This window comes from Elephas maximus, chromosome 5, assembly GCF_024166365.1.
Source record: "Elephas maximus indicus isolate mEleMax1 chromosome 5, mEleMax1 primary haplotype, whole genome shotgun sequence".
Lineage (NCBI taxonomy): Eukaryota > Metazoa > Chordata > Mammalia > Proboscidea > Elephantidae > Elephas > Elephas maximus.
In genome coordinates this window covers 3,929,106-3,954,979 of record NC_064823.1, presented here as the reverse complement: position 1 = coordinate 3,954,979, position 25,874 = coordinate 3,929,106, and the positions used below count along the sequence as shown (strand labels likewise).

The following is a 25,874-nucleotide window of genomic DNA, read 5'->3' as shown; positions in this document are numbered from 1 at the left end:
TTAACCCATTGCCGTTGAGTCAATTTTGACTCATTGCAACCCTGTAGGACAGAGTAGAACTGCCAGGGTTTCTAAGGCTATGAGTCTTTATGGAAGCAGACTGCCACATTTTTCTCTCCCAGAGCAGCTGGTGGGTTTGAACTGCTGACCTTTTGGCTTGTAGCCAGCACTTAAGTGAAAGTAATCTGCCCTACCTAAGGACATCCGATTTAATCACATGTAACTACTTCATTACAGCAAATAGACTAGAGTTTGGCCAAACAACCGGGAACCATAGCCTAGCCAAGCTGATACGTAAAATTAATCATCACATCTAATTAGGCTTCTTGGGTAAAATCCCTCTGAAATTCATAGTTTCACAAAGAATTTTTTTAGTTTTTTCATTCTGAATCCCCCAATTTAAACAGGAATATATTGACTCCATTTGAAGTTTCACTGGGGATGTTGGGATGGGTTAGATACCAAAAGCATTTGGCAGCCTAGTAAATGGAGATGTCTCCTGTTGATGTGTATACAGTTACATCTGTGTTGACTAGCACAGGCATTTTTGTGGTTGTCAGGCAGTGAAGTAACCTTTTATTTCAATACATGTAGCGCCTCTTTGGCTGTAAGTTCTTCCAGTAGTCAAATTTACACGGTTACAGCAATTTAGATACAGGAGTAAAAGCCTGCTTTGCTCCCTCTCTCTGATCCTGAACTTATGGTCAAAATAAGCCCAGGCAAGGAAGGCATAAATTCGAGTTGAACCTAGTTGGGGAGGGTGCCGAGGATTCTGAGCAGGCAGTGCCCTGGCCAGCTCAGCCACGTACGGAGGAAATTGGGCTGCTCCTCAGCTAAGGCAGTAGCAGAAGTAGCAAAGCATGGCGAAGGGAGGCCTCGCCTCAGCCTCGTCGGAGAGTGCAGAGTCGGATGGCCTCCCTGGACAGCGGCCAGGAGCACAGCAACCAGGGCAGTTGGCTAGTGGCTGGTGCCATTTTTATGGCCTTTCCTATAAGTTTTATAAAATTAAATTCATTCTGCCAAATGGTTTTCCAGAGTGGTTGAACCAATTTTCACTTCTACCAGCAGTATGTGAGAGTTTGTTCCAGTTGCTCTAGAACCTCAATAATAGTTGGTATTGTCTTTAATTCAGTGGCATTACATTGTGTTTTCAATGTAATTGAGCACTTTTTTTTCTTTTTACACGTGTTTATTGGCCATCAAGGTAACCTCTTTTGCCATATGTTTGTTTAGGATTCTTGCCAATTTTTTATTGGACTGCCTGTCTATTGTTGTTTGTAGGAGTTGTGTATATATTTTGGGTATAAGATTTTTGTTGAATATATTTATTGCAGATGTCTTTTCTCTGACTTGCCTGTTTTTACACTCTTTGTTGAATGTTTAAAATTTCCTCTGTAAGGAATCTTGCCTACCCCAAAGTAGTGAAGACATTTTTTTTTTTTTCTGGATGATTTCTGTTTCTACCTTTCACATTTAGATCTGCAGTGCTTTTGCAGTTTATTTTTCTGTTGTAAACAAGGGTCATTGTGGCTCCGCTAGTTTATTTTTTCTATTTATATTTCAGTTTGGGTAGTTTCTATTGCTATTCATTCATCTTTTCTTCTGCAGTGCCATAATCGTCTTTTAATCTTATCTGGTCAGGTTTTCATTTTAGATAATGTACTTGTCATCTCTGGAATTTCCTCTTTTTTCCATTTATCTTGTCATATGCTTATACTTTAAATTCTTGAGCATATTTATAATAGTTGTTTTGACATCCTTATCTCATAATTCTGTTATTTCTTTTTCATTTCTCCTGCTTATGGGTCATGTTTTTCTGCTTCTCAGTTTGTCTAGTAATTTTTTATTTGATGCTGGGCATTGTAAATTTTATTAGATTTTACTGTCTTGAAAGAGTATTGGACTTTGTTGTGGCAGCAGTGAAGGCATTCGTATATCAACCTGGTTCTTCTTAGGCTTTGTTAGGGTGGGTGTAGAGTAGCTCTTACTCTAAAACCAGACTCGCTGTTGTCAAGTAGATTCTGACTCATAGCAACTCTATAGGACAGAGTAGAGCTGGCCCATAGGGTTTACAAGGAGCAGCTGGTAGATTCGAACTGCCAACCTTTTGTTTAGCAGCCTTACACTTAACCACTGGGCCACTAGGGCTCCCAGCTCTTACTCTTGGGCTGGTTTATGTCTACTAAGTAAGTGTGACCGTTCTGCAGTCTTTACTGAATTCTGACTAATTGGAATTCCCAGCCCTATGTGAGCCCCGAGAATTTTTCACCTTATTGCTTCATGATCATTCTTTGTCTAGCCTCATGAAATTTCACCCGATGTATTCATGGCTTAGTGTTCAACAAACTCAGCAACAGATGCATGGGAACCCCAGGCAGATTTTTGAATCTCTTTCTCTGTATAACGCCATCATTTTCAGCATTCTGCCTTGCAGGGAGTATTTCAGCCACTTTGAACTTCAGTCTCTTGTCTCTTCAGCTCTGTGGCCTGCTGTACTCTACTTGGGATCCCTTTCCCTGTTCTGTAATCCAGAAAGTGCCTCCAAGTGTAAAGCAGTGACATTCCTAGAGATCATCTTGCTTTCCTCCCCCTCTCATGGTTTGGAACCCTGGTGGTACAGTGATCAAGAACTATGGCTGTTAGTTAACCAAAAGGTCAGCAATTTGAATCCAGCAGCCGCTCCTTTGAAACCCTGTAGGGCAGTTCTACTCTGTCCTATGTCGTTAATGAGTTAGAGTCAACTCGACAGCGACCGGGTTTTTGTTTTTGTTTTTTTGTCTCATAGTTTATAGTCCTGCACAGCCTGTTTTATAATGGTTATTTCATATATTCGTCCAGTTTTATTGTTTATAGTGGAAGGGCAAGTTCAGCCTTACTTACTCTATCATAGCCAAAAGTGGAAGTCTCCTAACTATATTTTTATAGAAATATTTTCAGAAAACTAATGGAGATTTTAAGAACAATGATAATTAAACTCTTCTTTGTATATAGTTCCAGAAAACAATAACAAGTCAAGAGTAATTCTTTTAATTGGTTTAGTCTTTACATCACAACTTCCTTTACTTCTTTTTACTAAGTAAATAAGAACACTGAATTTAGTTGCTCAATCTGGTTAGGCTTTTTTAGCTACATGCGGATAACGAAATGTCTCAAGTTCCTGCTTCTGTCGTTTTTTCCGCCTTGTCCCTGAAATCACTCTGCAGAGTTGATTGGTGGGAGCAGAGACAATATTTGCACATCAGTTTGGAAGTTATTACAGAGAAGGTGGAACTGACAGAACCTACCTGAGGATCGGAGGATAAGGAAAGGAGAAATACTAAGGATGATTAGGTTTTTGCTTTGATCATTGGTTAAATGGATTGAGGGGAGGGTATTTATTGAGGTGGCAGAGACTTGGCAAGGAATAGGTTTTGGGAAATTATCAGTTCGTTTTGGGTATACTGTGTTAAGTTTGAAATGTGAAACAAATTGAGATGGTGAGTACATAGCTGGCTATATAGAATGGCTTTGTAGTTGGCTGGGATGTGGTGTTAAGCAATTATTTCTTGATCTTAAATATAAGATTTTACATTTGTTATTGTTTCGTTTCTATAAAAAACCCAAACCAAATCCGTTGCCGTTGAATCGATTCCAACTCATGAATTTGTTTCTTTACATTTTCCTATTATGATTTTATCATCACTTGCATTAATTATCCCTCCCAGGTTTCAAATATATTATTTTAAATATTGTAAATAAAAATTGAAAAAATTATGGCAGTGAATTCTAGCATAGATTATCGTGCCTTTTGGATACAGGTTTTTTCCTGTGACAAATACAGTGCTTTAAAAAATAATTCTATTATGAGAAGAACACATGTTAATACTTAAGTCAAATAACAGTAAAAGGTTTATGATGAAAAAATATACCCCTAACCTGCCCCCCGCTTAGCTTTCCCCTCCAGATCAGACTCTTAGTCCTCGTAGCTGTTTTCTCTGGTAACGTTTCTTTTAGGCATTTGTTGACTTCTGGTTATGGAAGGTGAGGACTTAGAACTTCCTCATTCACATCTACCTGCTTTTCTTTTCCCCATTCTCCCAACTTACTTATATCACAGGTTTTTTGTTGTTGTTGTTAATGAACTGGTACTTTATATCTTTATAACTATGCATGTGTAGTTCACTGTTAAGCCAAATATTATACAAAGGCCACATAAATAATATTTTTCATATTGTCAGTTCCATTTTTGTCTTTGCTGGAAGCCTATTCTTTGATAGCCTTTGACTTTGTACTCTATTGTAAACTGGTTGTCTCTAGTCATTTTTTCTGTATTAGATTCCTTTTTCACTGAATCCCACATTTTCTTTTTTTTTTCAATTCCCTTTTAGCAGTTTCACAAGGAAGAGTGCATTGAGATAAAATTTTAGCTTTCTCAGAAGCCTTAAAATGTCATTTGCCTGTGTAATTGATTGATAGTTTGGCTGTATTTAGAATTCTAGGTTGAAACTTAACTTTCACTCTGAATTTTGAAGGCTGTGTATAGTTGTTTGCTGGCTTTCAGCAACATTCCATTATTTGGAATAAAAGTCTAGTGCTGTTCCGACTGTACGCATTCCTCACTTATGGACATGGTTAGGTTTCAAAGACCAGGTCATTACGCGGAAATGCCCAGCAGCCTGGCGCATGCAGTTTTTTTACTATTGTCGTTAATGCAAAATGTATGATAGGTGATAAGTGAGGAGTAGTTGTACGCTCAAACCCAAACCAAACCCAGCGTCATCCAGCCCATTCTGACACATAGCGACCCTATGGGACTGAGTAAAATTGTCTCATAGGGTTTCCAAGACTAAATCTTTAGGAAGTGGGCTGCCACATCTTTCTCCAGCAGAGTGGCAGATAGTGGGTTCAAACCACCGATCCTTGGGATAGGAGCCAAGTGCTGTAACCACTGCTCCACCAGGGCTCCTTATCTGAATACAAATCTTTTAAAAAAATTTTAGGGTGATAACGTACACCAAACCAAACCCAGTGCCGTCAAGTCAATTCCGACTCAGCAACCCCATAGGACAGAGTAGAACTGCCCCATAGAGTTTCCAGGGAGCGCCTGGCGGATTCAAACTGCCGACCCTTTGGTTATAGCAGCCATAGCACTTAACCACTATGCCACCAGGGTTCCCGATAATGTACACAACACACACCAATTCAGCAATATTTGTCCTTTTGTAATTGACTTATTTCAATCACTGTAATGTTTTCAAGGTTAATCCATGTTGTCGTATGTATCGGTTCTCCATTCTTTATGGCTGAGTAGTACTCTACTGTGTGTATGTATGACATTTTGTTAATCCATTCATCTGTCGATGAACATTTAGATTGTTTGCACCTTTTGGCTGCAGTGAACATTAGTATACACATCTCTGTGTCACTGCCTTTAAGTCCCTTGGGTGTATACCTAGGAGTGGGATTGCTAGGTCATATGGTAATCCTATTTTTAATTTTTGAGGAACTGTCACGCTGCTTCCCATAACAGCTGTACCATTTTACATTCCTACCAGCAGGGGATAAGGATTCCAGTTTTCCCGCTTCCTTGCCAACATTTGTTATTTTTCACCTTTCTAAAATATTTTTTCTTAGCTATCCTAGGGGAGTGAAGTAGTATCTCATTGTGGCTTTGATTTGCGTCTCTGAAGACAATTGAGTATCTTTTCATTAAATATAGATCCTTTTTTATGTGACTTCTTTTTTTTCTCTCTGGAGGTTTTTAAGGACCTTTTCTTTATTCCCAGGCTTTGAAAGTTTACTGTGATGTGCTACGGTGTGGGTCTTTTTTTCCCATTCATTTAGTAGGTACTTGTTTGGCCCTTTTTGCTTAAGAGACTTCTGCCATTCAGTTCTAGAAAAGAAAATATTATTTTAAAACAATTTCCTTGCCTATATTATTCTCATTTTTCACTTTCTACAATACTTGATTGTTGGATGTTTTGGAGTGAGCTTATGGCTTTCTTATTTTCCGAATCTATGTTTATTCTGTTCTTTTGACTTTGTGGATTTATACCTTTGTATTTTTTTTTACTGATGTTTTAGTGGTAGTTAGAAGAACATGGAAATAAAATTAGGTCATTCTGTTATACTTAACAGAACAAAAAAATTTAGAATTGAATTTAAAGTTGCATTTCTCGCTAAAGTTTGCATTTGTTTTAACAGAGATGTTATGAACATAAACAGTATAGAAATGGACTGAAGTTTTGTAAACAAATCCTCTCTAACCCCAAATTTGCAGAGCATGGAGGTAAGTGTGAATACCTTGTACCTGTAAGTGTAAGTAAATGTTACTTGACTTGTCTGATTTCTCTTATTTGGGTTGTATTATTTCTAGTTGCCTTAAGTAAGACCCATTACCTTCTTATCTGTGACTCCTGTAAGAAGATAAATTTGAATTTGGATGCCATATTTTGAATGTAATGCCAAGAAAATGGTAACACATTCTACTTGTTCTGGTTATTTTCTTATTTTGAATGTTAGCTGTGAAAAAGGCAAGAGAACGTAGTAGGGCAATATTCTTTATTCAAGTAAAATTCTGTTAAAAAAATTTTACTTTAGAACTTTGGTTTAGCTTATTGAGAAACTGTCCATTTGGTCCCTTGCTCACGAACCAGCATCTCTTTAACGTTGTACCTTAATTGTATTTTAAGATTAAGTCATCTTTAAGACATGATTTGTATATTGTCAAGTTCTGGAAGTTTGCTTACTTTTACCTATGGGAGAGTAGACGACTGGATGGTGAGATGCTTTAGAGCGAGGGGAAAAGGTGATGTGCCTAGTGAGGAGGCAAAGGAAAAACAAGTTTTCACAGATCTGATTTGCCGCAGGAACAGGAAATATGATTTTTCGGATATTAATTTGATAGTGTGAAAAGTATCTAAATTTATCTGCTTTTCTTTGTTTAAAAAAAAGTATTTCTTTTAACTGGCCTGCTGGGTATTAGGTTGTTTTTTATTAATTTCTACCATGTGAATACTGGTAATATGACTTCTAGTAATGTAGTCATAATAGAGTTTTAGTACAGAAGAGTACCAAATTTCATTGATCTATAAAATGCTGTTTTCCTGCATGTTTTAACATATCCAAAATCAAGTTGCATATGGAGTATCATAATGACAGTATTTTTTAATGGTATTTAAAAAGGTAGTGTGTCTTACGCTTGTAATGACAATCCTAGATTTGATAAAATATATAGTACTTTAAGATATTTGGTAAGATTTGTTAAAATGGATTTTACCTGTTTGACAAAAAGGGTTACTTTGAAAGGTTCCTTGCTGGTGTGGTTCTTTGCCATATGTATTTGTTTGACTTGTATTTGCTTCCTTGTCATTAATATGTGATTTCTCTCCCTCTATTTTGCTTGCATTTCTTTATCTGTACTTTGCACAAGTGTTGATGCTTCCCCAGTATGTTACCGTTAAAAGAGAAAATTGAGGAAAACGTTAAGTCCTCAAATAAAAAAGATTTCTAATTTTATAGTGTGTACCTTGTGATGTATAAAAGAATGCAAAAAAATTGTTAAGGTTTATACTTGCCTAACATTTATGACCAAAAATCTAGAATTTATTGAAAAAATAATTAAGAATAAAAGGTAAGGATTAAAGGTAACATACTGGGGATTGCAAATGATAGGCCTCTGACTTATTTTTTTTACTTACATATTTAATCCCAAAGAGTCATTTTAAAATAAATTTATGAAAATCAAGAATATAGGTAAGCTGTGTGTGTTTTAATCATTGGACAGTGAATTTAACCTTTATGTAACTTGGGTTCACAAGAAATAGTCTGTTTTCAAGGTAAAATTTATCATACTTTAAAGGAGTATAAATATAAGGTCATCCCTTGGCATTGCCATGAAGAACAGCGATAGAATCACTGTATCTTGACAGAATATGAATTACTAAATATATCTTTCTAATTAGATGTACATGCATTTTTGTATCTTTTTCACTAATAAAATTTAAGAGGGTTTAGTTCCAAGAAGGTAGTCTAGAAATCTGTGTTTTCTTCTTTGTCAGTTTTTTAAATGTTTTAATTCTGCATATACCTGGAAAATTTCCCAGTAATCTCTTTGAAGTTCTTCTTAGGCTAATGTAACATTTGTTTTTTTTTTCTTCATTTTTTAAAATAGAAACTCTGGCTATGAAAGGATTAACATTGAACTGTTTGGGGAAGAAGGAAGAAGCTTATGAATTGGTTCGTAGAGGTTTGCGAAATGACTTGAAGAGTCATGTGTGTATCCTTTTTGAGATATTTATAAGGATTGAGTGGGGGTGTCTTGAGGAAAGGGTGCAATGTGGGAGTCAGGACTTGTAGATCCCTCTTACCATGTAACTCTGGAGGAAATTATTCTTAAATTGAATAACAGCAACCACCTTCATTCAGGGAACGTTTGTTGTCTACCTACATGTTCTGGTATTGTTTCTGTCTCACAAATAAATGGGATTTGCCTTAAAAAATAATCTATGGAAGTTCTTCCCAGTCTTAAAAATGGGCATTATGTAGCTTTTATCATGATCATAAATTTAAGAGAATGATATACCATAAGAGGAATATTCCAAACAAAAAAAACCAGACCCATTGCTGTCGAGTCAATTCCCACTCACAGGATTTCCAAGGAGCACCTGGTGGACTCAAACTGCCGACCTTTTGGTTAGCAGCTGAGCTGTTAACCACTACACCACCAGGGTTTCCAGAGGAATATTAGAAAGGCAATATAATCTACTAGTTAAGAGCACAACTTTGGAGTGTACTTCATCTAGGTTTGAATCCTGGTTCAGATAATATGCTTAACAAAACCGCCAATAACAATAAGCAGTATAAAACCAAAAAGAAAAAAAACCCAAACCTGTTGCTGTTGAGTTGATTCCGACTCACAGTGACCCTACAGGACAGAGTAGAACTCCCCCACAGAGTTTCCAAGAAGTGCCGAGCGCCAGGTGGATTCAAAGTGCCGACCTTTTGGTTAGTAGCTGTAGCACTTAACCATTATGCCACTAGGGTTTCCCCTAAGCGCTATACCAGATAAATATTATTTTATTAAGAGGAGGACTCATAGAGTCACTATGAGTCAAAATTGACTCAATGGCAATGGGTTAAGGGGGTGGGTGAGAGCAAGTAGAAATGCCTGAGGGAAAGTACAGAAAAATTATGGTTTCCTCTTCATTTGTCTTTTAACAAATATTTCTGTACCTAGTTTGTGGGCTAACACAATTTTAAGTGGTGAAACATTTAGCAAGGTTTCAAGTGTTTACCAGGCCCCTGGCACAGTACAGATGAAGAAAAGATGTGGATTTTGCTCTCAGGGAACTTAAATTTTAGTGAAGGAAGATTTACTTATTGGAACTATATACAGAACACTTTTAAAATTTTATGGTTTGTTCAGAGAATTGTCACTAACCCAGTAAAACAGAACTATGTGAATTGGAAGTGGATATCTTTTCATCATTTTAAATGACTGTATAGTATTCTGCTGGTATTTACCATGATTTACTTAATTGGATGCTCTTGGTGGATGTAAGCTGTTTTAAATTTTTTGCATTGTTAAATTCCTGGAGCATGCATTTTTAGGAGATGAAGGTTAAAGCAGTTTACAAGGTTGTTGAAATGTTCAAGAGAAGTGATCAGATCCTGAAATATAGGGTATTGGTGATAGAAATTGGGAGGAATGGGAAAATGGGTAATAGAGGGCCGAATTATGAAGGGTAATGATTCTTAGACTTTTAAAATCCATGTTCCAACCAACTCAGAAGATTTCGCCAGGCTTTGACTTATCATTTATATTATAAAAACAAAATTTATTTTCAAAAAAAAAAAAAAAATTATCATGTTAAATGTATGATTTTTCTCACACAATACGGGAGAGGTCAGCACAACTGGACTAAACCAAAAGCAGAGAAGTTTCATGAACAAACCAAATGCTTTGAAGGCCAGTGTAGTAGGGGGCGGGGGTTTGGGGACCATGGTTTCAGGGGACATCTAGGTCAATTGGCATAATGAAATCTATTTTAGAAAACAGTCTGCATCCCAATTTGGAGAGTGGCATCTGGGGTCTTAAATGCTAACAAGCAGCCATCTAAGATGCATCAATTGGTTTCAACCCACTTGGAGCAAAGGAGAATGAAGAACACCAAAGACAAAAGATAATTATGAGCCCAAGAGACCGAAAGGACCACAAAAACCAGAGACTACATCAGCTTGAGACCAGAAGAACTAGATGGTGCCTGGCTACAACCAACGACTGCCCTGGCAGGGAACACAACAGCAGGAGAGCATTGAGATGCAGACCTCAAATTCTTGTAAAAAGGCCAGACTTAATGGTCTGAATGAGACTAGAAGGACCCCAGAGGTCATGGTCCTCAGATCTTCTGTTAGCCCCAGACAGGAACCATTCCTAAAGCCAACTCTTCAGACAGGGATTGGACTGGACTGTAAGATAGAAAATGATACTGGTGAGGAGTGAGCTTCTTGGTTTAAGTAGACACGTGAGGCTATGTGGGCAGCTCCTTTCTGGAGGGGAGATGAGAAGGCAGAGGGGGACAGAAGCTGGCTGAATGGACACAGAAATACAGGGTGGAGAGAAGGAGTGTACTGTGTTATTAGGGGAGAGCAACTAGGAGTATATAGCAAGGTATATGTAAATTTTTGTGTGAGAGTGACTTGATTTGTAAACTTTGACTTAAAGCACAATAAAAATTAAAAAATATGTATATATGTATAGTTTTAGTTATATATTACCCTAGACATTCTGCGTTTTACTGACTCTTGAGAATCACTGAGAGAAAAACATTGTAAGAGTTTAGAAAGGAAAGTGGATTGACTTTTTTTTTCTGATTATGTGTGTTTAGAGAGATTGCTTGGCAGGATTGAATAAAAGGAAAGAGACCAAAGGTAGGATGGTTGGGTAACCGTTGCAGAAACCTGGGCCTAAAGTAAAAGGACCTCTGTTAGATTTTTCCCTTTCTAGCATTGTTTTTTTTTTTTAACAGCTTACTATGTTTTGCTTACTTATATGTGCCCCTCACTGGATTTTTAACTTCTTGGAATGTGGGAGCCTGTCTCTATTTTTGTCACATACACCCTGACTAAGAATTCTTAATAACTACTTGTTAAATAAATGAATGTTTTTATTTTATATGTGGTTGATTTTTAGGAACTTTACATCACACTAAGGGCTGCTACAAGGCCTTGTTAAAGAAAGAAAATTCACATTGAGTTTATGTAATTATATGTCAGGGAGTCCTATTTCCTTTTAACAATAAAGATAATTACTAGCATTCATTGGGCATTTACTTTCTGCCAGCCATTAAGCACTTTATATATGTTATCCTGTTTAGTTCTCACTACTGTTACGCTTTGCCGTATAGGTACAATTTCTGTTTCCATTTTACAAATGAGAAAACTTGTCCAAGGTCATAGAACTAATAAGACAGGCGAGGCGTAATTCTCCTCGGCTCCAAAAGTTGTGCTCTTTTCAAATGTATTAAACTGACTTCTATCTTTACATCCCCCCCCCCTTTTTTTTTTAAAGCTTGTAATGTTATAAATAGCTATAGTTCTCAGAGTTTTATGGGAGATTGTTTGGAATGTTTTTTGACTCGTGGGTTGTAGCCTTAACTAAATCCTTTAGGTTGGCATGTTTATGGCCTTCTCCAAAGGTCAGACAAGAAGTATGATGAAGCCATTAAGTGTTATAGAAATGCGCTAAAATGGGATAAAGACAATCTTCAAATCTTAAGGGACCTTTCTTTACTACAGATTCAAATGCGAGATCTTGAGGGTTACAGGGTAAGTAGAGAATTTTTTTTTAAAGGGAAAATACTAAATTATAATATTTTGAAGCTTTTAAGTACTTCATGTTAAATAAATTTTGTATTTTTCAAAGGAATGTAATTGAATACCCCCCCCACCAGTGATTCTGTTTATGATGGGAATAACGAGATATTAAAAATAAATTATTTTACTATGTGGGAAGGATCCGTATCAGTGTACTGGGCTGATTTAATCAATTCAGTGACAATTAGCATTTATACTCCTCAAATAGCCAATGCCTATAAATAAACCTTTACTTTGTACATTTTTTCTGGAAAGCAAACTTTTTTTTTTTCCTACGTCTTTGTAGCTTTATTTTTAACCGTTAAATCAGTGTTGAATCTACTTAGTCCCTTTTTCACATTCTTTTTTTTCATGCTGAGTTTTTTTCTCTGTTATGTTAACTCAGTAATTGGGTACTTTTTGGGAGAAGTTTTGAATAATTTTTTTCCTTGGTGCTGTGTTTTCCATCCTGTCTCTTTTTGGAGTAAATATATCAGGAAATAAAGGTATCTTAAAGTTTTTAAAAACATAAGATTAACTTGGAGGCTTCATTGTGCTTCTTAACAGAGATTTCTTTGGCTATACGTATAAAAGTTGTACAATACAGGTATTTTGAAACTATTTTCTCTTATTCTCAGCATTGTGTTACAAAGTATTCATTGTTGTGGGATCAATTAATTCAGTCTTTTTGAGGAGTATTTGCTTTATCTCTAAGCCTAAGGAAAAGTCTTTTTCCTTAAAGGAAACGAGATATCAATTACTTCAGCTTCGACCTGCGCAGAGGGCATCATGGATTGGCTATGCTATTGCTTACCATTTATTAGAAGATTATGAAATGGCAGCAAAGATTTTAGAAGAATTTAGGAAAACACAACAGGTAATACCCAGAAGCCATTTTAATGGGTCTGATTCTAAGTATAACTAATCAGAAGAGGTATGTACAAAGCCTTGCTAATTTTTTATTTTGAAATAGTTTCGAACTTGCAGAAAAGTACAAAGAATTCCATACAGGAGTTCACCAAATTAACCAATTGTTAATAATTGACCCATTTTCTTTATAATTTATCTAGCTGAATTTTCTTCCTGATATATTTGAGAGTAATTGCATACATCGTGCTCTTTTATCCCTAAATGCTTCAATGCCTATTTCCTAAGAATAATTTTATGGTTGTCAACTCTATAGAGAGTATGATTATCAAAAGTCAAGAAATTCAACTTTGATAGACTGTTATCAAGCCCATATTCAAAATTTACTAATAGTTCTAATTACATCCATTTTAGCAATTTTCTTTCCCATTTCAGGATCCAGTTTAGAGTCATACCTTATGTTTACTTATCACTTCTCTTTAATCTCTTTTAATCTAAAACAATTTTTGAGAGTTTCTTTGCGTTTCATGACATTGATACCTTTGAAGAGTATAGGGTGGTGCTTTTGTAGTATGGCCCTCAGTTTGGATTTGTATGATGATTTCTCCTTAGATACAGTTTTACATTGTTGGCAGGAAACCACAGAAGTGATATTGGGTCCTTCTTAGTTCATCATATCAAGAGGCACATAATGTACGTCTGTTGTGTTTGGTCACTCGGCTAAGGTAGTGTCTGCCAGGTTTCTGTACTGTCAACTTGTTGATTTTCCTCTTTGTATTTAATAAGCAATTGTAGGGAAATAACTTTGAGACTTTATGAATAGCCATCTCATTCCTTATCACATTTTCACCACTAGTTCTAGCGTTTATTGATTATGATTCTTGCCTGAATTAGTTATTACCGATAGTTATAAAATGATGATTTTCCAGCTCCGTCATTTTTCTAGATTTATTATTTGGCATTCTACTGTTAAGTAAAAGTTTCCCTTATTCTCCGTTTATTTATTTAATATATGTAAGGACTTAGGGAGTCTTACTTTATTCACCAGGTTTATAAGCTAATATTGTCATTATTTACTTAGTTGCTCCATAGACAGATATTTAGAAATTGAAAAAAAAAAAAAAAAGCCAGTTTTATCAATCAAATGATATCCTTTAACTTCTTAAATATTTTTGAGAGTGTAAACAATTTCCTAATATGAAAATAAAATTCTTACTCTTAGTATTCTTTATATCCACATACAGACATCCCCTGATAAAGTGGATTATGAGTATAGTGAACTCCTTTTATATCAGAATCAAGTTCTTCGGGAAGCAGGTCTGTATAGAGAAGCCCTGGAACACCTCTGTACCTATGAAAAGCAGATTTGTGATAAACTTGCTGTAGAAGAAACCAAAGGTAAATGAATAAGAATGTCATTTATTCTAGAATTGAATTATGGCAAAGAGAAGGGCTGAAAAGTCGTCTTGTTGCTCCTGACAGTTTCATATAACAGAGCTTTTTGATGATAAAAATTTATTTCCTAATCATACACTTTGAGTAATTCATAATGTGGAAAAATACATGTTTAAAAAGTGGATATTGTTGTTAGTTGCTGACAAGTCAATTCTGACTCGTTGATATAGGGGAAAATAATTGTGAATAATAAAAAAATTGTCGAATGACTCAATCAGACATCCTTCCTTTAAATGAAGTATCTTTGTCTTTGATCTGAAAAGACAGTATTTGATGAAACAAAGGAACCAACTGTTTAATTTTATAAGGCAAAAGATTAAATATTTCAGAAATGGCTTATTAACACTTTATAAGCAAGATTTTCTTGTCAGTAAAATATGTTGATAATCTAATCTTTACTAAAATACAGTATAGGGCATTCCTAGGGTGTTTGTCGCAGTTTTATTTGAATGTCTTCGTAGACAGAGAAAGAAAATGAATTCTGAAAGGAACGTAAACCGGAGCTTTGGGTTTATGTGTGTGGATTGAGATAAGAGGGGTAGATTCCTAAATAAATGGATCCAATGCTACCATTTATCAGAAGCGTGATAAAAAGGAGCCCTATAGGCTTAAATGCTAACAAGCGGCCATCTAAGATGCATCAATTGGTCTCAACCCACTTGGAGCAAAGGAGAATGAAGAACACCAAGGTCACACGACAACTAAGAGCCCAAGAGACAGAAAGGGCCACATGAACCAGAGACCTACATCATCCTGAGACCAGAAGAAGTAGTTGTTGCCCGGCCACAGTCGATGACTGCCCTGACAGGGAGCACAACAGAGAACCCCTGAGGGAGCAGGAGATCAGTGGGATGCAGACCCCAAATTCTCATAAAAAGACCATACTTAATGGTCTGACTGAGACTAGAGGAATCCCGGCGGTCATGGTCCCCAAACCTTCTGTTGGCACAGGACAGGAACCATCCCCGAAGACAACTCATCAGACATGGAAGGGACTGGACAGTGGGTAGGAGAGAGATGCTGATGAAGAGTGAGCTAATTATATCAGGTGGACACTTGAGACTGTGTTGGCATCTCCTGTCTGGAGGGGGGATGGGAGGATAGAGAGAGTTGGAAGCTGGCAAAATTGTCACGAAAGGAGAGACTGGAAGGGCTGACTCATTAGGGGGAGAGCAAGTGGGAGTACAGAGTAACATGTATATAAACTTATATGTGACAGACTGACTTGATTTGTAAACGTTCACTTGAAGCTCAATAAAAGTTAAAAAAAAAAAAAAAAAAAAAGGAGCCCTATAGTTTTCTACCCCTCATCTGTTAGTTTGTCAGACTGTGGTGGTTTGTACATTGCTGTGATGCTAGAAGCTCTACCACTGGTATTTCAAATACCAGCAGGGTGGACAGGTTTCAGCAGGGCTTCCAACTGAGACAAATTAGGAAGATCTGGTGGTCTACCTCTAAAAAAAATAACTGGCCAGTGAAAACCTTATGGTTAGCAGCAGAATGTTGTCTGATATAGTGTCAGAAGATGAGCCCCTCAGGTTGGGAGGCACTCAAGAGCCGCCTCCTCAAAGTAGAGTTGACTTTAACGACATGGATGGAGTCAAGCTTTTGGGACCTACATTTACTGATGTTGTATGACTCAAAATGAGAAGAAACAGCAGTAAACATCTATTCTTAATTGGAACGTGAAATGTGTAAAGTATGAATCTATTTGAAATCATCAGAAATGGAATGGAATGCATAAACATTGATATCATAGGCATTAGTGATCTGAAATGGACTGGTATTGGCCATCTTGAATTGGATAATCCTGTGGTCTACTGTGCCAAGAATGACAAATTGAAGAGGAATGGTGGCACATTCATCATCAAAAAGGACATTTCAAGATCTATCCTGAAGTACAGGGGTGTCAGTGATAGGATAACATCCATATGCCAATAAGGAAGACCAGTTAATATGAATAATATTCAAAATTTCACGCGGACCACTAATACCAAAGATGAAGAAACTGAAGATTTTTACCAACTCCTGCAGTCTGAAATTGTTCAAACATGTAGTAATAAAGGAATCGTAGGTTAGGGTTGAGACATTAATTTGGATGTTAAAGTTGTCCATATGATGTCAGGAATAATCGAGGACTAGATGATGCTTAATAAGGAGCCCTGTTGGCGCAGTGGCTAAGTGCTTGACTGCTAACCAAAAAGTTGGCAGTTCAGACCACCCAGCAGCTCCCCAGGAGAGAATATCTGGCAATCTGCTTCCTTAAAGATTTACAACCTAGGAAACCCTGTGGAGCAGTTCTGCTCTGTCCTATAAGGTCACTATAAAAAAAAAAAAAAACCCATAGTCGGTAACAAATCGAGGGCGAACAACACCAACAGATGATGCTTGGTGACAGTGTGCTCAGTGAATGTGGGAAGGTGGTCTGGAGTTGGACAGATAGGTGAATAAATAAGAAGATGGCGTTTCTAAATAATGTGAACTTAACAGAGGAGGGGATAATAAAAGTATGTGGTAAACATTCTTCTTGAATAAGATGGGGAGTTCAGGAGGATACCAAATCCATTTACTTCCCAACCTTGATTTATAATGAGATTATAAGAGAAAATTTGAGGAAAAATTGAAATTACAAAGATTTTTTGGTCAGATATTTTGTTAATTTTTTTTTTTTCATCAGGGGAACTTCTGTTGCAATTATGTCGTTTGGAAGATGCTGCTGATGTTTATAGAGGATTACAAGAGAGAAATCCTGAGAACTGGGCCTATTACAAAGGCTTGGAAAAGGCACTCAAGCCAGGTAGTGTTGTTTAAGACTTAAGATTTAATTGCTTCTTTTGTTAATGTGTGTGTGTCTGTGTATTTTAAAATTTGTAATTAAAATATGTAACAGAATTTGCCATTTTAACCATTTAAAAACGTACAACTCAGAGGCATTAATTACATTCACGGTATTGTGCAGTCATCGCCCCATTTCCAAAACTTTCTCATCGCCCCAAACAGAAGCTCTGTACCCAGTAGGCTGTAACTCCCCATTGTCCTCTCCACTCAGTCTCTGCAACCCTCTAGTCTACTTTCTGTCTCTAAGGATTTGCCTGTTCATACGATTACAAGTACTTTAAAGAGAATCATACAATGTTTGCCTTTTTGTGTCTGGTTGATAACATTTAACATAATGATCGTAAGGTTCATTCATGTTGTAGTGTATACTAGAGCTCTGTTTCCCTTTATGGCTCTATCTGTATCTCTCTGTGTGTGTGTATATATATCACTTTTTTTTTAATCCATCTCCTGATGGACACTTGGGTTGTTTCCACCTTTTGGCTGTTGTGAATAATGTTGCTGTGAAGCGAACATTGGTGTACAGGTATCTGTTTGAGTCCCTGTTTTCAATTCTTTTGATTATATACCTAGGAGTGGAATTGTTGGCTCATAAAATAATTTTACATTTAACTTTTTGAGGACCACTAAACTGTTTTCCATAGTGGCTGCATCATTTTATATTCCCGCCAGCAATGTATGAGGGTTCTGATTTCTCCACATACTCACCAACACTTGTTATTTTCCATTTTCTTTGTCATAGCTGTCCTAGGGAGTGTAAAGTAGTGTCTCATTGTGGTTGTTAATATATATTTTATTAACTCATTGAAAAGCACAACCAAAAAAATAGTAGTTAAGAATTGGTTCAAAATCTGAATACAGAAGTACATTTGTAAACTTCCATGTTAATACAGTAGACCAAGCACATTCTGAAACCTCTCCTATTACAAGATCGTAGAAATGGATGAGAAAAGAATTTTAAAAAACAACTTTAAGGAAAACAAATGCATAGTAACTTAAGAACATGACAGGGAAGTTTCTACTGACCAAATGAAGGTGTCTCCCAGGAAGAAAGATGCAAGCATAATTTATGTGGTAAGCTGTGTCTGTAGTGGCCTGGCCCGCCAGGGGCCTACAAATGTAGCCAGGCACAGCCCTGTTTCCTGCGTGGGAAGAGGAGCTAAATTTGCATCATTCAGGTAAACTTGGGTTCAGAGATTCTCCCTGTCTCTCCTTCTTCCCCGCCAAATGTGGTCTACTTTTGTGGACAGGCCCAGAAATAGGTAGGTTCCTGAGCCAAATGATCTGGTTGAAAGGTGTTTCCCTTCGGGCTGGTACTGAGCCACTCCTGGTACCATTGATAGATACAAGGGAAATCTCTTCTTGAAGATTGTTACAAAGAACCACAAACTACCCCAGGGACACCAACACAGTGAATAGTAATTAATCTTCAGTGCCAGCAAAAGGGAAAGGGAGGATGGGAGAGTTTAAGGTTAAGAGAAGGAAGTGCAGCCATGAAACATGAAATTGCAGCCTTGAAACAAAGTATCAATTAGCAATCTGGAAAATGGAAAGGAAAATCTTAATAGAGTGAATAGAAGAGAGGCTACAACTGAGGAAGATTTAGTGAAGTGGAAGACTGAGGAAAGCTTCTGCACAGAGTGTAAGAGAAATAATGGAAAAATGGAAGATAAAGGCTAGATGGAGAATCTCCAAAATAAGTCAAAGTAGAGAAGTTAAAGAAGGAGAGGCTCAAGAGAGTAGTGGAGAGACAATATATGGAAACACAGCAACATGATTTTATCAAAACTCGAAGAAAGAAAGGAATTCTCAGATTTTGAAAAGATACCCAAAGCAGAAGAGGATAAAGGAAATAATTTGTTCTATATGATTAAACCTGTTGCCGTTGAGTCAATTCTGACACATACCAACCCTAAAGGACAGAGTAGAACTGCCCCCGTACAGCTTCCAAGGAGCGCCTGGTGGATTTAAATTGCTGACCTTTTCGTTAGCAGCCATAGCTCTTAACCACTGTGCCACCAGGGTTGCTTTTATATGATTAAACCCACTACCACTGATTAGAAGTGTTTATATATAAAAATATTGGAAGGAAATATTATAAAATAATGATTTTTTGATATGGTTGGGGTGTAAGATTAAAATATTTTTTTCCCATCTTCAAATTTTCTGTTGAATAGACTAAATTTTAATGTACTTTTAGAAATTTAGTTTGCTAGGAAAATATGGTTTGTAATTTGTGTATAAAACCTTTTTCTTTGTCTGCAGCTAACATGTTAGAAAGGCTAAAAATTTATGAGGAGGCCTGGACTAAATATCCTAGGGGACTAGTGCCAAGAAGACTGCCATTAAACTTTTTATCTGGTGAGTGAGAATAATTGCAAAGGAATGAAAATGTTGTTAGGACTTGAAGCTTCTTTTCTTGGTTTTAAATATATGAGTATGTGTATTAATATCAAGGTCAAAGTGTGCCTTGTTAAGAGTTGTCTGGAGAAATGTAAGCTAACAGGATTTTTTTCTTCCAAGGTGAGAAGTTTAAGGAATGTTTGGATAAATTCCTAAGGATGAATTTCAGCAAGGGTTGTCCACCAGTCTTCAATACTTTGAGATCATTATACAAAGATAAAGAAAAGGTAAAGCAAAAGTCAGTGGAGTTTTTTTTTTTTAACTTTCATTTCTTTGCTCAACGTTTAAGATAGTTGACGCTTGATTTTCTGTGCACAATAGTACATGCTTTGTGAACCTGGCATCAGTCTTTCCAGCTTGCCATTTAAATGCCTCTGTGCCTCTTTTGGAAACCCTGGTGGCTTAGTGGTTAAGTGCTACGGCTGCTAACCAAAGTGTCGGCAGTTCAAATCCACCAGGCGTTCTTTGGAAACTCTGTGGAGCAGTTCTACTCTATCCTATAGGGTCGCTATGAGTCGGAATCGACTCGACGGCACTGGGTTTGGTTTTTGGTTTGGTGCCTCCCTTTTCATTCCCCTTTCTCTGTAGCTCAATAACTTACTGCTTATTTGTTTTCTCTGTCCTTTGTTTCTGCTCTGTATTTCAGTGAGTCAGCATAGGTATGAAAAGTTGGAAGGCAGTGATTTCTCCAGCATTTTCCCTAATCCCTGCTCATGGTGAAAGTCAGAAGTGATTTTTTTTTTTTTTTTTAAGCCAAGTTTTAGTTTCATAATCTTTTTCCTTTTTTATTTGGTAGAAAAAAAATTCTGTCAGAAGAGTTTGTTTGTTGTCCCAGTCGGTCAGGGTCCCCTTTCAGCTCTGTGTTATTACACTGCAGATGCTTGTGTAGACGGTAGTGTACTCTTTTCTTAGGTGAGTTTGCTTGCAACTACAGTGGCATCAAGATACATTGTTTAGATTTTTTTTTTTTTTTAATAATGAGTTACGGTGAAGAATCCTCAAGATGGAACAAATTAAATGTGCTAAACATTTTTACCTAAAGCACACAGCGTGCATTTATTTGCCAGTCTTGATTAAAGACCCTATATAGGAGCTTTATTGATTGGTACTTCACATTTTTTTTTCTTTGCATAAATTACATTTATAAAATGTAGTTGGTTATTTCTGGTTTTGGTAGAGTGAGAACTAAGATTCTTTTGAAGCAGCTTTGGTGTATAGAATCGTACATTTTTATGATTTCCCCCTCTTTTATTTATGGTTGTCTTATTTATTCCTGAAATTGGTTAAGTATCTAATTTGTCTTTGAGTCTTTTCACAGTATTCAACCTGTGCAAACATTTCTTTCCTTTTGTTCTCATTTCTTAAGTTGACATAATATTGAATTAAATTATGCAATTATGATAATAAATGCAACTGATTCAAACAGGTTTGAGAAAACAAAAGTGACTCTTAGTAAGCATATAGTTCAACTTGTGGGAGCAGAAGAACATGGGCGTACCAGAGTAACCTAGCTGCCACTTTTCAGTCCTCACAGTTTACTGAGGTAATCAAGAGAGCTGGTGTTAACCTCTTGAGTCAGTTAAATTAAAGTTATTTAAGAGAGCTTGTATAGTAACACTCATCCATTAAGGCCGGATTAAGCAAGGAACGGAAAACATAAAAAATACAGATCTTTCATGAAGCTAGGTGCAAGTAGTGTAGACAGGACTGAGGAGCAAAAATGGACAGCTGTCCATTTTCCTGGATTTCATAAACCCACCCACTGTTCTGTGTTGCAGTTTCACTAATATTTTTCCCTGAATTATGAAATTAAGAGTTGATTCTTATCATCTCCTTGTGGAATTTGTCTTTGAACATAGCATTTAATTTTGAATCTTTGAAAACAAATGGTAACTCCAGGTGTTGTTTATGTGAATTGAGATAAAAAGGAAGCAGGATATAACTCATTCACAACATTGCCTCCCTTTTTCTAACCCTTTCCTGATTCTTGGTTAAGCTTGGTGCTTTATTCTCCCTTTCCCAAAAGAGAAAAGGAGTTTACAAGAAGTTCTTAGAAAATTGTCCTTGTACATACCTACACGAACGTGTGATCCATTTGATTACTTTTAAATTTTTATCCAGAGGTTAAGAGATTTATAAAAGGGTATGTGTGTGTATGTAACTGGCTGCTAGAATATTTATTTAGGCCTTCAGTAATAAGTAACACATTTTGCACAAGAATAGCAACTGTTCTTTTATTTTTTTAAATCAAAGTGTGCTTGTGTGTTTGTACTCTAGGTGGCAATCATAGAAGAATTAGTAGTAGGTTATGAAACGTCTCTAAAAAGCTGCCGGTTATTTAATCCCAATGGTAAGTGCTCAAGTTTTATGTTTTTAAAACATCTTGAGAAAATTTTAATATAAAATTCTTAACCAGCCAGTCAGTATTCTTAATTCTCAAGGGTGAGCATAGAGCGTTAAAAACTTTTTTTTCCCCTTAAGGTGGAGATATATTAATTTGCATGTTATGTTTAGCTATTTGGTTACAAGAGTCACATGAGTTTCTTAGAAAAAAAATTATGTACAATTGAAAACATTTATAAAACTAGATGGCAATAGTATAATGATCCCCCATTTACTTAGTGCCTAGCTTCCATAATTTTTAATTCATTGCCAAACTCACTTCATCTTTATCCTCATCTGCTTCCTCTAGTCCCATATTATCCTGAAGCAAATCCCAAACATCCCATTATTTCAACCATGAATATTTCCTTATGTCTAAAAGTTAAGGACTTAAAACATAACCATAGTACCATCACACCTGAAATTTAATACGTTGTTAATATCAAATATCTAGTCCATATTTAAGGAACTACAGTGGAGCAGTGGTTAAACACTCAGCTGTTTCCCAAAATGTTGAAGGTTTAAACTCACCCAGCGGCTCTGTGGGAGAGAGACCTGGTGATCTGCTCTCATAAAGATCACAGCCAAGAAAACACCAAGGGGCACTTCTGCTCTGTCACATGGAGTCGCTGTGAGTCGGAGTCAACAGTCTGTATTCACGTTTCCAGTTGTCTTATAAATGTCAAGATTTTTTTTTCCCAGTCTTTGTTTTCGAAGTTGTTTGTTTGAATCAGGATCTAGATAAGATCTATGCTTTGATATTGGTTGATACGTCTCTTAATTCACAGGTTTCTCCTCCATCTCTTTCTTTCTGCAATTTACTTGTTTAAGAAATTATTTTTTTTTCCTTGAGTTTTACCACAGTCTGGACTTTGCTGGATGCATCCCATGGTGTTTAACATATTACTCCTGTGCTCTCTGAATTTCCGGTATAGATTGGTAGCTGGATCTAGAGCTGTGTTGTCCATTATGATAGCTATTACATGTGGCTGTTAGAATTAATTCAAATTAAATAAAATTAAAAATTCAGTTGCATTAGCCACATTTTAATTGCTGCTCAATAGCCACATCTGGCTAATGCCTGTGTGTTGGGCAGGGTGGATGTGGAACATTTCCATCACTGCAGAAACTTCTTTTGGACAGATTGGATTAAGTTTTATTTGTTTTGCTTTTGCTACATAAGAGATGAGAGCAAGAGTATTTCACAGGTGGTAGTGTGTTCTATATCAGGAGGCATATAGTCTTTGTTTCTTCTCTTGTAACTGTTAGGAATTATAAACTAATGATACCCTATTACTCATTTCTTATTTTGAAGGAGAAACTTCCCTTCACCTACTGTTTGCCTACGCAGTATTTCAGTTTGTATAGGTGAAGCACGGCTGATATTTTTTTTCCTCCACCCCTCCTTTGTTTTCCTTACCAATTTTCAAAATAATGAATTGGTTCAGTAGTATCCTTCAGCAATGATGAGAAATATATTTTTTGAAGTATTATTATGAATTCATGTGTTTAAACATAGTCGATGTTTTAAACCTTCGTAATTTCAGATGGTACATACACATCCTTTACACACCACGGTAGTAGTTGATAGCTTCCTTGGTGTTTGACATGACAAGATACTCTAGTTCACATAGCAGAGTGCTCACCACAGACCTGAAATCTGTTATTTTTACAAGGAGCCTTGGTTCTTCTAGTGGAAAAGCCCAGCATGGAACCTGGAATGCTTATTGCTGTTGGATTGTTTATTGTTTCTAGGTCTCAGATTAATAGTATTTTTTAAAAGACTTTGCCATGGTTTCACTGGTTAATCATAACGATGTTCCTTTGACTGTCAGCATTTTTCTACACATTATACAAATGTGGAAGAGGTTCAGTGACATGCCCCAGAATATGCAGCACTTTTGTTGCAGATCTATCTGGTCGGGAGTTGGTGAGTTCCACTCCTGTTTTTTGTCGACTGAGCCATCGTGCTTTTAAAAAAAAAAAACTAGGCTAAAAATAAGCAATCCATTGCTTTATTTTAAAGGGAAATGATTTTTGCCAGATTTCAGAAATTTGTATTAAAACACTATTTTTTTTAATGTGTGAGTTACAGATTTAACTTACACATTTTTTTGTGAGTATATTAAAATTAAATCATGAACTAAAATAGAGAATAAGCCTCTTTACTTTCATCTCATTTTTTGGTATAGTTTTTATACCAAAATTAAGCATCTATGCATGTTCCAGCATAACACTAAAATCTATTAAGGATATTATAATTACCAAAATTCAAAATAACCACATCACAAGTACATTTATATATGGTTTCGTACATAAGCTAGAAACCCAATTAAGTAGTCAGAGCTTTTTTTTTTTTTTAACCTCATTAATGGTAAAAAAATTCTTTAAATTTTTCTTTCCTTTTCCCCCTTTCTTCTCGTAAGTAACATCTTGATTGAATACATTCCTAGTTCTAGTACAGCTTGTCTCCCCCTCCCCTTTTTCTTTTTAGGTAATTAATTTTAGTTTACCTTACTTATCTGCCGTATTTTTCAAGCCCATACTATATGCAAGGCATTGTGCTAGGGGCTGTTAAGATACAGAACTGAAAACATACTCCTTTCCAAAGATCTCGTAGACTTAGGTGCAGTTTTATAGCTAGATACATAAATGACATGGTTCAAACTATTTTACCTTATTAATAAAGATAAGACCATTTTGAGGTGGGGAACTCTCTTAACATACGTAATGATCTTGTCTCCTTCTATCCTTCTGCCCCTTTTTAAGATGATGGAAAGGAGGAACCACCAACCACATTACTTTGGGTCCAGTACTACTTGGCGCAACATTATGACAGAATCGGTCAGCCACCTATTGCTCTGGAATACATAAATACTGCTATTGAAAGTACACCTACGTTGATAGAACTGTTTCTTGTGAAAGCTAAAATCTATAAGGTAAAACGTCCCTCCCCTTTTTAATGAAGTATTAAAACATGTTATAAAATAGTTTTGTATTTTATAAATTCTAAATAAAAAAAAAAGTGACATATTTGACAGTTTGGAAAACATGGGATAACAAGTATAGTACATGCATCCTCAGTCTGATTCCTTTTAGACTTTGAACTTATGGCTATTTGATCCTTCACTTATACACACGTGTACGTGTGTGTGTGTTGTGTGTGTATCTCGCTATTCATATATATATGTTCACACACACATCTGGTTATTCTCTTGGTTGTTGATAGAGATAAGTAATCCCAAGTTAATTATATTTGCTATGAAGTGTGTGTTTATTTTAACATTTGAATATGATCACATACCAGTATACAATAATGTTAATAAAATGACACTGTGAAGATTCTAAGATGAATTTTACATATTACCCCTTTTGCCTCCTTAATTCCTGCCCCTGCTTGAGAATCTCCAAAGTTACTATGGGGAGAAGTTGTAAACCAATGATTTATATAGTTAACAAAATAGTGAAATTAAGTTATATTTTAATTCCTTTTTTTAAAACCAGATTTTGCTTATCAGTTTGGCTTTACCAAATGGACTAGTTAGGTAAATTAGAATGAGGAGCATAGGGGAGTATCCAGTAGTAGTCCCACCTAATCAGTAAAGTTTCCAAGCTTCCTCTGGAATAGAAATTTGACCACCCAATTGCTTTTTTTTTTCTTTTTTTTCTTGTGTTTTAAGTGAAAATTTACAATTCAAGTCAGTTTCTCATGTGAAAACTTATACCCACATTGTTATGTGACCCTAGTTGCTCTCCCTATAATGTGACAGCACACTCCGCCCTGTATTTCCAGTGTCCATTCAACCAGCTCCTGTACCCCTCTGCCTTCTCATCTCACCTCTGGAGAGGAGCTGCCCATTTATTCTCACGGGTCTACTTGAGCTAAGAAGCACACTCCTTACCAGTATCATTTTCCAGTTGCATTTATCTTTAATACTGAACTGTATTCTGACTAATTTGAAGATTTTGGCTATTATTTACTCTTTGATTAACAATTATTTTTTAGTATTTACTATGTGCCAGTCACTGTTCTAGGCAGTGGGGATATAGTAGTAGATAAAACAGTTCAAACAAGTCTTTATTCTCAGAGGGCC

At 36.3% G+C, this 25,874-nt stretch overlaps 1 protein-coding gene across 2 annotated transcripts in view; it reads left to right on the top strand.

The window, feature by feature from the left end:
- NAA15 (N-alpha-acetyltransferase 15, NatA auxiliary subunit) overlaps nt 1-25,874 on the top strand; it is a 78,617-nt gene that overhangs the window by 25,973 nt on the left and 26,770 nt on the right. The window contains exons 2-11 of one of the 2 annotated variants that reach the window (XM_049885257.1): nt 6,184-6,268; nt 8,153-8,257; nt 11,651-11,808; nt 12,578-12,712; nt 13,947-14,100; nt 16,835-16,954; nt 19,261-19,356; nt 19,519-19,625; nt 21,676-21,748; nt 24,550-24,719. In XM_049885257.1, the coding sequence (XP_049741214.1) occupies nt 6,184-6,268; nt 8,153-8,257; nt 11,651-11,808; nt 12,578-12,712; nt 13,947-14,100; nt 16,835-16,954; nt 19,261-19,356; nt 19,519-19,625; nt 21,676-21,748; nt 24,550-24,719 (1,203 nt within the window). The remainder of the gene's footprint in view (nt 1-6,183; nt 6,269-8,152; nt 8,258-11,650; nt 11,809-12,577; nt 12,713-13,946; nt 14,101-16,834; nt 16,955-19,260; nt 19,357-19,518; nt 19,626-21,675; nt 21,749-24,549; nt 24,720-25,874) is intronic. The other variant, XR_007517593.1, reaches the window with a different exon arrangement.